The sequence below is a fragment of the Ruditapes philippinarum genome, unplaced genomic scaffold, assembly GCF_026571515.1.
Source record: "Ruditapes philippinarum isolate M1 unplaced genomic scaffold, ASM2657151v2 ctg4193_1_1_1_1, whole genome shotgun sequence".
NCBI classification, from domain to species: Eukaryota; Metazoa; Mollusca; class Bivalvia; order Venerida; family Veneridae; genus Ruditapes; species Ruditapes philippinarum.
In genome coordinates this window covers 143,311-156,099 of record NW_026865962.1, presented here as the reverse complement: position 1 = coordinate 156,099, position 12,789 = coordinate 143,311, and the positions used below count along the sequence as shown (strand labels likewise).

At 33.2% G+C, this 12,789-nt stretch overlaps 1 protein-coding gene across 1 annotated transcript; it reads left to right on the top strand.

Moving 5' to 3' along the window:
* The first annotated feature begins 2,032 nt into the window (after positions 1–2,032).
* Positions 2,033–11,927, top strand: LOC132730877 (uncharacterized). Its single transcript, XM_060716955.1, has 5 exons — positions 2,033–2,179; positions 4,074–5,748; positions 6,204–6,377; positions 6,917–7,087; positions 9,788–11,927. The coding sequence occupies exons 2-5, from the start codon at positions 4,089–4,091 to the stop codon at positions 9,907–9,909; spliced, it is 2,127 nt and encodes a 708-aa protein (XP_060572938.1). The 5' UTR covers positions 2,033–2,179; positions 4,074–4,088; the 3' UTR covers positions 9,910–11,927.
* Positions 11,928–12,789: the final 862 nt, after the last annotated feature.

Genomic DNA, 12,789 nt, shown 5'->3' with positions numbered 1-12,789 from the left:
ACCTAATAAAATATTTTTTTATGAAATTTATAAACAGTAAAAGTGTCGAAATACTTGTTACATAGAATATTATTTAACACACAAAAGTATTATATGTAAACATAAAAATGCTACGGAACAAAATATTACGCTGCTATTTTAGGTAGGGTTTTAACTGTTTTAAATTATTACGGTGAACTTTTTATGCGCTATTCGCCTATAAGGAAGTAATTAATAATTGTATCCTTGAAGAATTCACTTCCAACAGACAAGTTTTACCTGGAAGAAAATGTAATTGCTTGCAACACACAACAGGTACTTTGATATGAAATAAATATAGAATAGCATTAAATTAAACAGATTGTCTTGATTTCACTAACTTTGATGCATATTGATTTTCAGCTTAGCTTTCGGTCTAATGAAGGCAACAAATATGACACAATTCTCCGGCGTAGAGTCACATTTAAAGCGCACGTGTCTTGAGTTTTCAAAGAAACAAATTTGCTTAATTTATTTTTAGAGAATAATGTAAGATTTCTAAAGAATACAAATAATATCGTTTGATAGGGAAAAAGAATAGGAGTTATTAAAGAATCGAGCATTACTTTGGAAAATTTACATGCGTCTGTATTCAGCAATGTTGTTTCCCACGAATAACTCGACAGTCCATAGGCTTTCCCCCTCAAACTTCACAGGAGCGTTTGTCTTGGCAAATGTGAAATAATTTGTGATTAAAGTGGCAAAATGTAAACACAACATTGTGGCATTGTGTCTTTTATACAAAATACTAAATCGCTGAACAAGTTCTAATTACAAATTTCCTAAATAAATCAATCATGAGCTACCAACAGTCCTTCTTTTGCGTTTTTGCAAATAGTAAAGTTAAAGTTATTCAGTACTTTGAATCAAAGTCAAAATATCACTTTAATGACTTTTGTTGTTACTTTTAACAAAATATTTCCTTTTAGCGCTTTCTATCACTTGGGGGCCATACGCCGCTTTTCATAAAACGGAACTATTGTGTCACATTGGAGGTTCAATGATTATCGCGGTATGAACACATCAAAATTCATTAAAATGTTGAATTCTGCTTAAACCGGTGCTAGGGGGCGTGAACGGTAGTTTGCACTTGACAGTAGATATGTTATGTTTAAAATCCTACACACTAAAAATGATCACAATATGAATGTATAGTGTGATTAAAAAACTGGCAGTTTATTTAAGAAAATAAAAACTTTACTTGATCTGTTATAGGGTACGCATCTTCCCATATATAGTTTATTCATTCCTTTAGTCAAATTAGACATATTCAGTAAGATTTCCAAAGATTTAAATTGAAATATTTTACTCAATGATGAGCATATATATATATGTATAATTGTATCATAGTTTGGAGACCTTTCTGTTGAAAATGTGTCAGGGTTAATTCGTATACATATACATGCACAGTGCGTTAACTGGAGTGCGGGTATTAGTTACCCGCACTCCAGAGCATGCCCATTGATTGGTTCATTTTTGCTGGGGATTACATATTGTGACGGCAGTGAAAGTGAAATCGACAGAAATGTCATATTTAGATGCTCGTTCATTGGTTCATTTTTGCCGGGGTTTCATATTGTAACAACAGGGAAAGTGTTTTTATGTTTGACTATGATACAAAAGAGAAAGAACACCAAAACACTCGGTAATCTGATTAATACTCGGGGGGCTTCGCCCCCCTCGTACAAATCAGATAACCTCGTGTTTCGGTGCTCTTTTTATTACTTATCTTTAAACCACTTATTATGTATTATCATTCTATTGTATAGTCTTATTTAAGTCTTGCTTGTACACCTTTCAATATGGAGTAATCGAATAAACAGACAAATCAATCCAAACAAAAGAAGAAGAATAAAAAAAGAAACAAATCCAAACCCTAACACAATAAAAAAAGAATTTCAAAGAAGACGCACAGTATTACATGAAATAATCAATTTTCATTTTCATTTCTAAATTTAGAATTCCACGAAAAAATATCGAAATGAACAAGAAAGGTAACAGAGTAATTTAAACACTGTGCATGTTTAAACTGCTTGAACTTTAAGGGTTATAGTTTGAATTGTAGTTAAACAATCGTCGCTTCAATTCAGAATTGATCTAAAAAAAGATAGACATTCGGCAAGTTATTTGGACGCAACAAGTTTAGTTTTAAGACTTGAGGGTAAGTCAATATTAATATCTTTTATTTTTGTTGTGTTAGTTGTTATTAATGTTCTTCTTCCTCCATATTTACTTATTTGTGCTATCGAACTTTTGAATTTATCGTTAGTTTATTGCATATGTATAATGATAGTTGTTATATTTTTTAAAGAAAATCGTGACAGCACGTTTGCATTTAAATTGCATGTTATTATAGATAAATTAAAGGACCTGAACTGAGGTCTAAAAGCATAGAAACATAATTTGAATTTCTGTCTGCACTTTCAAAAGCAAGTTTGCAAATGACGATTTAGAAATGTAACAAACTTGTATTTTGTGTTACTCGTGGCCCAATTCGAGTACAAGCGCAGCCGCGCGTTTTCAATTTTGGATCGGTTTTTAAAATTGGCGTTATTATTCTGGCAAAAACAGAGTGAGCGAATGATGTGAAATTCTGCAGATATGTAATGGGTCAAGACCTACATCAAATGATACATTAATTTTCGAAAAAGAAATTCTTGTCACGTCATGCTAAAAGACTTCATTTGAGTCCCTTTTTAATGAAACTAAAATTCAGTTTACTGCTATGTGTGCTTTAATATCTCGAGATAAGTTTTCTTCTTTTGCAAATATTTCTACCTTTAAACCTTTCGTTACTGAAAGTGATTTGCTTAAATTGCATAAATGTGCCATCCGACCAAGCTCTATACTGCTGGTCGCTATTGTTTATGTTTCTTCAATATATTTAAATTTACTGCTTTACAAATCAATATCCAGGTTAATTTAAACGTTAACTGCTTGAAACCAACCACGTGAGAACAATTTGATTTAGAAGCCTTGGTGCAATTTAAGTTAATAATCGGAGATTATAAGATAGTACACCTTTTAGATATTTATATTTGTTTTGCTGTGTTTATTTAACCACATCACGAAATCACGTAATCTGAATTTGGCGGAAAGCCAATACTTAAGACTTATTTGAATGTTATTTTCTTTCATTTTTTACAGTCAATTTTTTTTTCTCAAAAAAGGCCACGCAAAAATATTGAAGAAAAAAATGAAATATTTTTTTATGTTAAATCGACTGTTTGTACAATCAGAAATCCACTGTAAATTGCAGTTTCCGGAAAAATATTGGTTTTTGTCCCACCAATATACAATCTATGTCTACGGGTCACTAATACAGATCACAATAATTCAATTGATCAACGAGTTTGAATATGGGTCATCTGGGGTCAAAGACTAAGTCGTAGAAAAACCTAATTAATATTCTAGAGGCCAAATATCCTGGACATCTTTCGTTAATGTTGTTTCGACGATACATAGCCTAGAAGTGAATATAGGTTATCTTGATATAAAAAAAAAACTTTGTCATATAGCCTTATTATGAAAATATAACTTTTGAGGTAACATTTGATACCGAAACATTCTGTAAAATTGTCTGAAATTTCTAGAACACGTGAAATATCGATCATCTGGACCTCAAAAATTGGGCTAAAGAGCTAAAATTTTGAAGAAGAAAATAACTGAATACTCTTGAGGTTACAATTTTATCCCAAATATTCTGGAAATTTGATGGAAAAGTTTTTTATTTCTTGCTTTAATTAGGATATTGGAAATCCGAGGTCAAAAACTTATTCACATTTAAAAATATGGAAACACCTTGCTAACTTACATCTTAGAGGTAAAATGTTTAGCCTTTTAGAATAAAAATAAAGCATGAATACATTACCTTTAACCCTTAGTCACATTATTATTTCTTGCTTCTGAGTTCATATTTATTGCAAAACAAAACAATGAATAAAAATATCACATGTTAATTGCTTTCATTAGTTTTGTGCTTTCTTCTTTATGTACATGTAGCTGTAATCATATCAACGGCAGGGCAATTTTGCCAATTTGTTTCTTATTTTCAGGTTTTCAAAATCACGATGGCCAGATTGCTTGTTGTATGTATGAAACAAAGCAGCATCGCACTTACACTCTCTCTTATATGTGTCTGCTTTGTAAATGCGTACAATCGACCAGAGGTACAACCATATGCAAAAGCTGCAGACTGCATTTGTAAACCGGAAGTCACACTTTGCAAGTGCAAATTTGTAGTAGAACACCGTTTGTCGATGGTTCTTCACGAAGAAAGGAAATTAGTTCGTGCAGCTAATGGGTTCTTAGTTTACAATAACAACAATATAAGGTTAACTAAGAATGAGTCAGAGAGAGTGATCACGACTGACGGGGTAGGCTCTAGACTCGTCATTGCTATAAATGGTAAATTTCCTGGACCAAGAGTAGAAGTATTCGAAAACCAAGAGATTGAGATAACGGTTGTTAACACATTTCATACTGACAGCGTGACAGTTCATTTCCACGGCATACATCAGAGAAACACACCATGGATGGATGGAGTGGCTTTCATCACACAATGTCCAATCCTTCCTGGTCAAAGTTTTGTATATCGTTTCAAGGCATATCCGCCAGGAACCAGTTTTTATCATGCACATATTGGGGACCAGCGTAGCATGGGATTATACGGCCCATTCATCGTTCGTAAACGAGATATTGAACCGATAAGCGAAATTATTGTTACCCTGCAAGACTGGAATCACAATATGGACGCTGAGACAGCGTACTTGAGGATGATAACTGAACAATACAATTTTGATTACAGTCCCGCTCAAATTGTTGATACTACAGTATCGGTCGATAACGGCAAATTCAGCAGATTTGAGTTCAAGTCTGGTCTTATTAATGGAAAGGGGAGATACTGGAGAAGTGCCACTGGACACAACAGCGCCCCATTAGAAATCTTTAACGTGACGACAGGACGAATTTATCGCTTTCGAGTGATTGGAGCCATGACACTTTATCCAATGAGGGTTTACATTGAAGGTATCCCACTGTCTCTAAGATCGTCTGACTGTTTCAACATCGAAAATCAAGAAATCCAATCAATTATTGTACATCCGGGTGAACGATATGACTTTCATGCGACCTTCACAGACAATGGTAGAAAGCAATACCTACTTATTGCAGAAACGATTGAAACAAGAGCAAGTCACGGGAAGTATCATGCTGCAGAAGCGATAATATTTGCCAATAACGCGCCCGGATTAGTTGATCTTGCCCCTGTAAACAACAAAATTGAAACATGCTATATTCAAACAAATTGTAAAACATTTAATTGTCCTTACGGCTTTACCGGAACCAACATAAACAATTGTTTAAACTTCAATGACGTAAAGAACACTGATCCATACCGCAATCCTTCAAAAGTACAAGGTAATAAAGTAGACAATGAGTATTTTTTCAAGTTTGCGTTCCCAGGGTTTCCAGGAAACACGCCGGGGTCAGTAAACGCAAGGGAATTCATCCCGCCAACATCTCCGTTGTTGACGCAACCAAACGGCCTTACAACTCGATGTAACGAAAAAAGGTGTCGAGAAAAGGGCGTCTGCAGTTGTACATACATTCAAGAGATTCCTGGAAACAAACTTATTCAAATGACGTTCATGAATATCGGAAATGGATCAGGATGGTCACATCCTGTACACCTTCATGGTCATTCATTCTTCGTTATGAAAATGGGCTTTGGTAAGTCTTAATATGAAAAAAGAATATTTCTAGTTTAACGGAGATAAGACAACTTGTCTTCTAGTTTAACGGAGATAAGACAACTTTATTTTTGAAATACTAGTAAACAGATATCTTTGCTTATTAGAATACTCCTTTTATATACACATTTTATCAAATTTGGTACACGACGGCATTGCGAAACAAATAACACAAAAATACGATTTCCAATGCATTTTTGGGCAATTGTTAAAAATCTTTTACATATATTCTGTTAAAGTGCGCCCCTTGATCTATATAACGTATTCAAATTTATTAATTTAGGTTATTTGACCTCATTTGTGTTCCTTTAATATTTTTCTGCATAGAATTTAAAGTTAATACGTTTTACCAAAGAAACTCATAATTAGATGTTTAAGTGATTAAAACACACGAGTATTCTTGCTAACAGTCCATGATTATTTCCATGTTAATAGGGACATATAATGCCATTACTGGGAAGCTTCTCGAGGAGTCAAGAGATATTAATTGTACGGATAAGTATGGCTTCTGTTCTCAAATGGAATGGGCTAACAGCAAATGGAATGGAGGGAATATACCAGGACAAAATCCAGAACCACCGATTAAAGACACAATCGTTGTTCCTACAGGTGAGATGAATTACATGTATTAGAAGTGAAAAATTTCTAACCCAAATGAATTGGTAAACATCGACAAGTGTCGATATATATCGTTATAGCCCGATCCAGATCTCGTTATCCTCCGGCAGTGTTCAGATAAATACCTATTTCTATAATCTTTTTTTTTTTCACTTGGGAGTGTGTTTTCCACTGTGACGGCATTAGTCTTGAAATGGCAAATAAGAGAAATATGTTTCTAAGAATAGAAGTTTGCAGATCTTAATGGTAACATTCATTGATTACATACACTTTTTACGTTCCAATCTATATTAAATTCATTGCGATAGTTACTACGTTAAAGAGCAGCATGTTAAAACAATATTAGAAGCCTCAGATTATATTTAATATTAGTAGTTTCTTTAATTGACGCATTTGGGATCCGTCAGTTGTCATTACATGGCAGGCAGTATATAAAGACTGCACATGACTGCACGAGATGATGATACTAATGTTTCCAATATACATAAAGTACATTGAATTTAGTAAAGCAGCAAACATCAATATTACAGGTGGGTACGTTGTAATTCGGTTCATCTCGGACAATCCCGGAATGTGGTTCCTACACTGCCACATTGATCTGCACAACACGAACGGAATGGGGATGGTTGTGAATGTCAATCCTGGGAACCATCCGAAACCACCTACCGGTTTTCCTATTTGTGGAAGTTTTTTTAATAACGGTATGTAATTACAATGTCGACAGTTTTTTTTCACTTTTAAAATTTTCAAAAGAATTATTATGAAGTGACCAACGTTTTATTGCTTTTCTTCCTTTGCATATTAAATATGTTTCATTTGTGTCGAACTTGATGAAAATATGTTCAATACCATATCTTTTTCAAAAGTTGTTTTCTTGTAACTTGCTACTTACGAGGAATGTTCGGAGAAAGACTTTCGTTTCAGCTCTGCGGTTTCTAAAGTTATTTTTAAAAATAAACAGTGTTAGTTTTACTAATTTTTCTACACCCCAAAAAAAGAGATTTTTTTACACAAATAATAACAAATACCCTTTAAAAGAAAAATATCATACGCCAGCGCACGTTGAATGTCAATTTGATGCGACGTCAAAAAAAAGTCATCACTTTTAAAAAAATACTCGCCGTTGCACTCTATGCAACGTTCGTGATCCATTGGCTTTAAATAAGTTTTAATTCAATTTTTTTATTTTCTCAAAAAACATGCCCCCACCCCTCTAGCGTGTCTGCTAATGAAGGCTCATGACTCGTGTCGTCTGTGTTCTTACTCGTGATCCCTCAGGAGTCCTGGTATCCATCTAGCTTGAATCTTAATACTTTACACTTAGTTATCACCCTGTCAATTATGACTTTTCGTCATTATGACTTTTCGTCACCTTAGTGCAATAACGTAACAAGTGCTTCTGAACTAAATAGCAGTTCATAAGTTATTGCACTATGGTGACGTTTTATTCTGTAAAACACATGTAACTCACGCTTTTTAACATATGAAAAAGCTGTTTATCGTATGTTGAAATCCCATAACGGCATACTGAAAAAATAATCTGGATAAATTAATAATATATTCCATACATAGTTGTTTGCAACTATCAAATTTTTTTTTGTGATCATGAATATTAATACGTCTCTACCTTTGACATGATTTATGTGGATATTCGAATTCCGTGAACTGTGGCAACACCCAGGTGAAACATATCCGTCAGCTCACGAACGGTCAGCCGTCGGTCATCCTCCAAGACGCCCTGAATTGACGTATCCATGGACGACGTGATTTTTTACTATTTCCTCTCCTACTGTCATCTTCTATTATTTCTCTACAGGTTCTAAATCGTCTGTGCAATTTCTATAACCATTGCACGACTATCAGCATTTGTATGTTGTGTCTTGTTCATAATGTTCAAGGTTTCGGATGATGTATGACCCCGAACATGACAAATTTTATTATTCTGTTCGCTCTGATGACGGCATTTTGACGTTAAATATATTGTCGATCTATCGCCGTCATTACTTACCAATGTTGAAATGACATACAAATTTACAATGACGTCATTTAATCGTCCATTCATATTTTTGCGGAACTTTCAAAAAACTGCTATCGACACAAAATATAATAAGTCGCATTAATCGTTTAATAAACATCTATAATTTTTGGGTTGCCCCTGGTAAATGTTACTATGGCAAATCTTAGCTGTGTGACATAGCCACCTGCACTTCTTTAAAAATCTTTATGATACCTATCGATAAGGTATATATTAAAACACGTAATTATAGCTTTTTATTCTTTGTGTGTTACATTTGGTTTATATTATATGAAGAAAGTCTACGTGTTTTCCGAACATCTCTCGTTTTGAATTGTTTACTCGTTTGGACGAAGCAGTAAGTAGGTCCTAAAATTTTGGTCGACACTGATCGCCGGGTTACTAAATTGCACCTGACAGCAAACAAATCAGTTTTCCACAAAACTGAAGCTGTAATAGATAAAACAATATATTACGTATAACATATAAATCAAACGGAGCCAGACGGTTTGTACGATTGAAGTTTGCATTTTGCAAATTTCATATCATGAATAATGATAATTTTATTTTCCCCAAAAAAAGTTGACTTAAAATAACTAAATGTCAGTCAGGTGTACCTGATTGGTTTTTGTAAAAGACTTGTTGGAGACTTCAGATAACGATATAATTCTGCGGCATAATAATCAATAAAGCGGGCTTCCATAAGCGAGCTGACTAGCTCCCTGGAATTATAAAGGTCTGTTCATCGGGGGAAAAAGCTGACAATATAAAGGGCATAATGAAATCGAAAGTAAGATTGTAAGAAATTGAAATACTAAAAAGACGATCGTGAAAACTCGCCTCTTCGTGTTTTCATTATCGTAGTTCAACCAGTCACTATGATGGATTCTTTTTTTTGTTGTTGTTATTGCGGCTTTTCAACAATCGTACTTTCGACCTTTTTTATAACTTTGTTTCGTATTTCACCATCGTACCTCCGACTTTCCACCATCTTTCCTTCGCAGGCAGGTTCGAAATGTATGAAAAGTCGAAAACACGAAATCATTCTTGTTTTCAAAAAATTCTCACCATCTTGATTACCGTGTTTGACTTTTTATCATCACGATTTCGTGTTTTCTTTGTTTCGGGTTACCTGTGTGTCGCGATTGCCCTAACGGTACACCGTATGACGGTGTATTTAGTTGAACTAATCATATGTCTGATTTGCAATATTTTCACGAAACGCGGGTGAAACGTGGATATTGTCCTCTTGTCCCATTTGATGTGAAATATAATATTATAGCATTTTCAAGAATAACAAAGCACAAAAATGAGCATGAACTCTTTTTCTGACTTTTCATTTTTGCATGTTTATTTATTGCGCTATTAACATTTGTACATTTAACAGGCAAATCACAACCGGATGTTGACATTATATGCTCGGCTGGTGTTGGAGAAATTGTTGGTGTAGCTAATGGATCATTTGTCTTCGGTCTTTTGGTCGCACTTCTCTGTGCCATGGGAGTATAAAAACGGAAAGAAGGCAGTTGAATTGAAAATTGCGTGACAGATTGATAGTGAAGTTTTATTTTAGCAAGGATGTTTCATACTTATTTTACTCCTTACCTTATTAACATAACTTTAAAGGGAATCCTATATGAATATGTTTTAAGTTATCAATTATTTCTATATTATACATACAATTTTTTTTCTAACTTTTGTAGTTTTATTTCATTTGTTTCATGAGCACCTAATGTTAAGGGGTAGAAAATTTTAACTATATAACTAACTATCTATAGAAGGATATGAGTAAATTGTGCAAAAGGATAAGAACTTAAAATGGCCCTATTCTAGCAAGATCAAACCAAATACGATTCAGATATGATTTTTTTTTCTTTCTATAGAGAGTGCAAGTATGTGTTTGATGTAATAATAATGGAATTAGAACGTGGAATACGTTTTTTTACCTGAAGATATAGTGCAAAATCTGAATAAAGAAATAGTGCAAAATCTAAAATAATTTGTGAAAAAAAGGTAGCAAGATGCAGACGACCAGTGGGGACATTTTAACTTCATGAATTCCCGATTTCATCTTTTCATAAATTCATAATTTTCACTTCGGGAATTCACATTTTCAACATACGGTATTCACAAATTTACGACTGTTACTATTCCAATTTTCGTGAACTTGAAGTTGAAATTGGAAATTCATGTAGATTAACTCGATAATTCAAGACATGTTACCACCGATTTTTCGTACAAAGTACATGTTTTTGCTTCTAAAATTAAATGCAAACTACGCAAAGATAGCCCGGCGATAGGGCAAATAAGAAACGTTTTTTTTTAAACTTTAACAGCAAAACAAGTAATAAACAAAAAGTTTTATAAAAATAAAATGATCTAAATTTTTGGGATAAATGGGAATTAAACATTTCAGTTGGATTTCTAAAATGTCACAATGCCATTTCTTGGTAATATGGCACGCTTATTGCAAAAATATGTTTTAACAAACCAAGATTTCCATAGATTATGTCTTACAGTAAAGTGTATTCTGTTAAAGTTATGACTTTTTATTTACATTAAATTTAATGATCGTCACAACGTGAAATTACTTCACGAACTCTTTTAGTAGTATATTTTTACTCCTTTATATATGTACATTGTATGCGTATTTATAATGATTTTACTTTATTTTGTAGCATAAAATTTAGATTTTAAAAGCATATTATGCCTCAAAAATTCAATTTTTTAGACATGTATTTTTTATTGTTTTCTTGATTAATTAAGTGCATATAAGGTGTTAACTGAAGAAAGTAGTCTGAAGATGTAGTAAGGAGCAAGATGTAATCAAAGTGGTATTTTGACTTCCATCACTAGACTAAACAAATAGCCAACAGAGCAAAAGAAGCAAAAGAGAAATAAGAAAGATAGCATTTCTGAAGCATAATGTGCCTTAAAACATTACTATTGGAATGTATGTCCTGAAAAGAATGTTTGTCCCTTTAACCTGCTTGAAGCTAAACTCCACCAGTATAGACTGACGGGCGTATTGTATGACCAATTTGAACTTTTATTGATAATTACAAATGAAAATGTTTATTTTTTAGTGTATCAGGTGTTAACCTTTTTGTTAGTTAAGTGTCTTTGTGTAAATGTTTACTGTTTGTTAGTTTTAGATGTAAACGTAGCTTTGATACTACATTCTACAAACTTAACTTACTAATAAGCAGATTTTTAATTACTTAATATTGTTGCAATGCTGTTTTGATGATTCCATACAACATGATATCAAGGGTAGTTTATTATATAGATTTAACATTTTAGTATATGAGTCAACATCGCTTACCTATGGTAAATATTCCGTACACATAGCATTAAATGTAGTTATCAACGGTATAGATTCCATACATTCTACATTATATAATGAACTATGGACTGAATATTCTCGTATACTGGTAATGTTTGAATTTGGTATAATATACATTTTTATGTAGATTTTATGTAATGTGATTTAACGATGCATCAACAATAAACTCTGTTTTAATATATTTCTGTGTTTATTTTTAACATCATATTCTATCTTGAAACCTGTTTTCATCCGCTAGTTGGCTCTTGTTTGCACTACAATTATTTATTTTATTCAACGTGTAAGTGATAGCCGGCTTTTCTTTTGTCACAATTTCTGTGTCATCAAGATGTCCTCTGTCATTCACCAAGTTGTTTAAACGATTAGTTATCTGCTCAACGTATCGTGGCTAGAATGTTTAAAACTGTACATTAATTTGTTATCAAATATTGAAAGACTGCCAATATGACGTCAACAAAAGTCTTAAGTTCATGCATTTCTGAAAGAAATGAAAGTTCAAAATATGACGAAGTATGTTGTTTGTTTGGCATAAAACGTTTCAGGTCAGACTTTATGACATACTAGTCAAGCTGCTCTACGGTTGTCATTGCCGTGAGTTTCAAATGTATTAAATGAGAAAAAACCATTGCACTACTTACACCCATGTCACACAAGGCATCTGGCAACCGTGTTTCTTGGACAACATTTAAGCATTTTAAATTGGTCTCATTGGCCTCCGTGCATCAAATTGTATATCACCTTTTGCTATAAAATTTAAGACATTCGGAATCTCTAATTCAAAAATTTAAGGCCTTTTGCTTAAAATACCCAAAAACATTGAATAAAACAGTCCTGTACCATATCCCTTACATACCCCCCATTACCTGAAACATACTAATACATACATACAAACGCGAAACTTTGATCGATTGCTCTGACAAATTTACAATTAAATAATACCAATCAATGTGTCACTTTTGTCTTCATAAAGTAGTGCTTTTTATAAAAAAAAATTTAGGCATAATATGTAGAATGACAAGATAATCGCAGCAACTATTACCCCT

What these genes read in the sequence shown, in the direction of transcription:
- LOC132730877 (XM_060716955.1), top strand. Translation starts at nt 4,089, where the DNA reads ATGGCCAGATTGCTTGTTGTATGTATGAAACAAAGCAGCATCGCACTT. An exon ending in CACAATCGTTGTTCCTACAG is followed by an intron (nt 6,378 to 6,916) that starts GTGAGATGAATT and finishes TCAATATTACAG; the next exon opens with GTGGGTACGTTGTAATTCGG. An exon ending in TGGAAGTTTTTTTAATAACG is followed by an intron (nt 7,088 to 9,787) that starts GTATGTAATTAC and finishes TACATTTAACAG; the next exon opens with GCAAATCACAACCGGATGTT.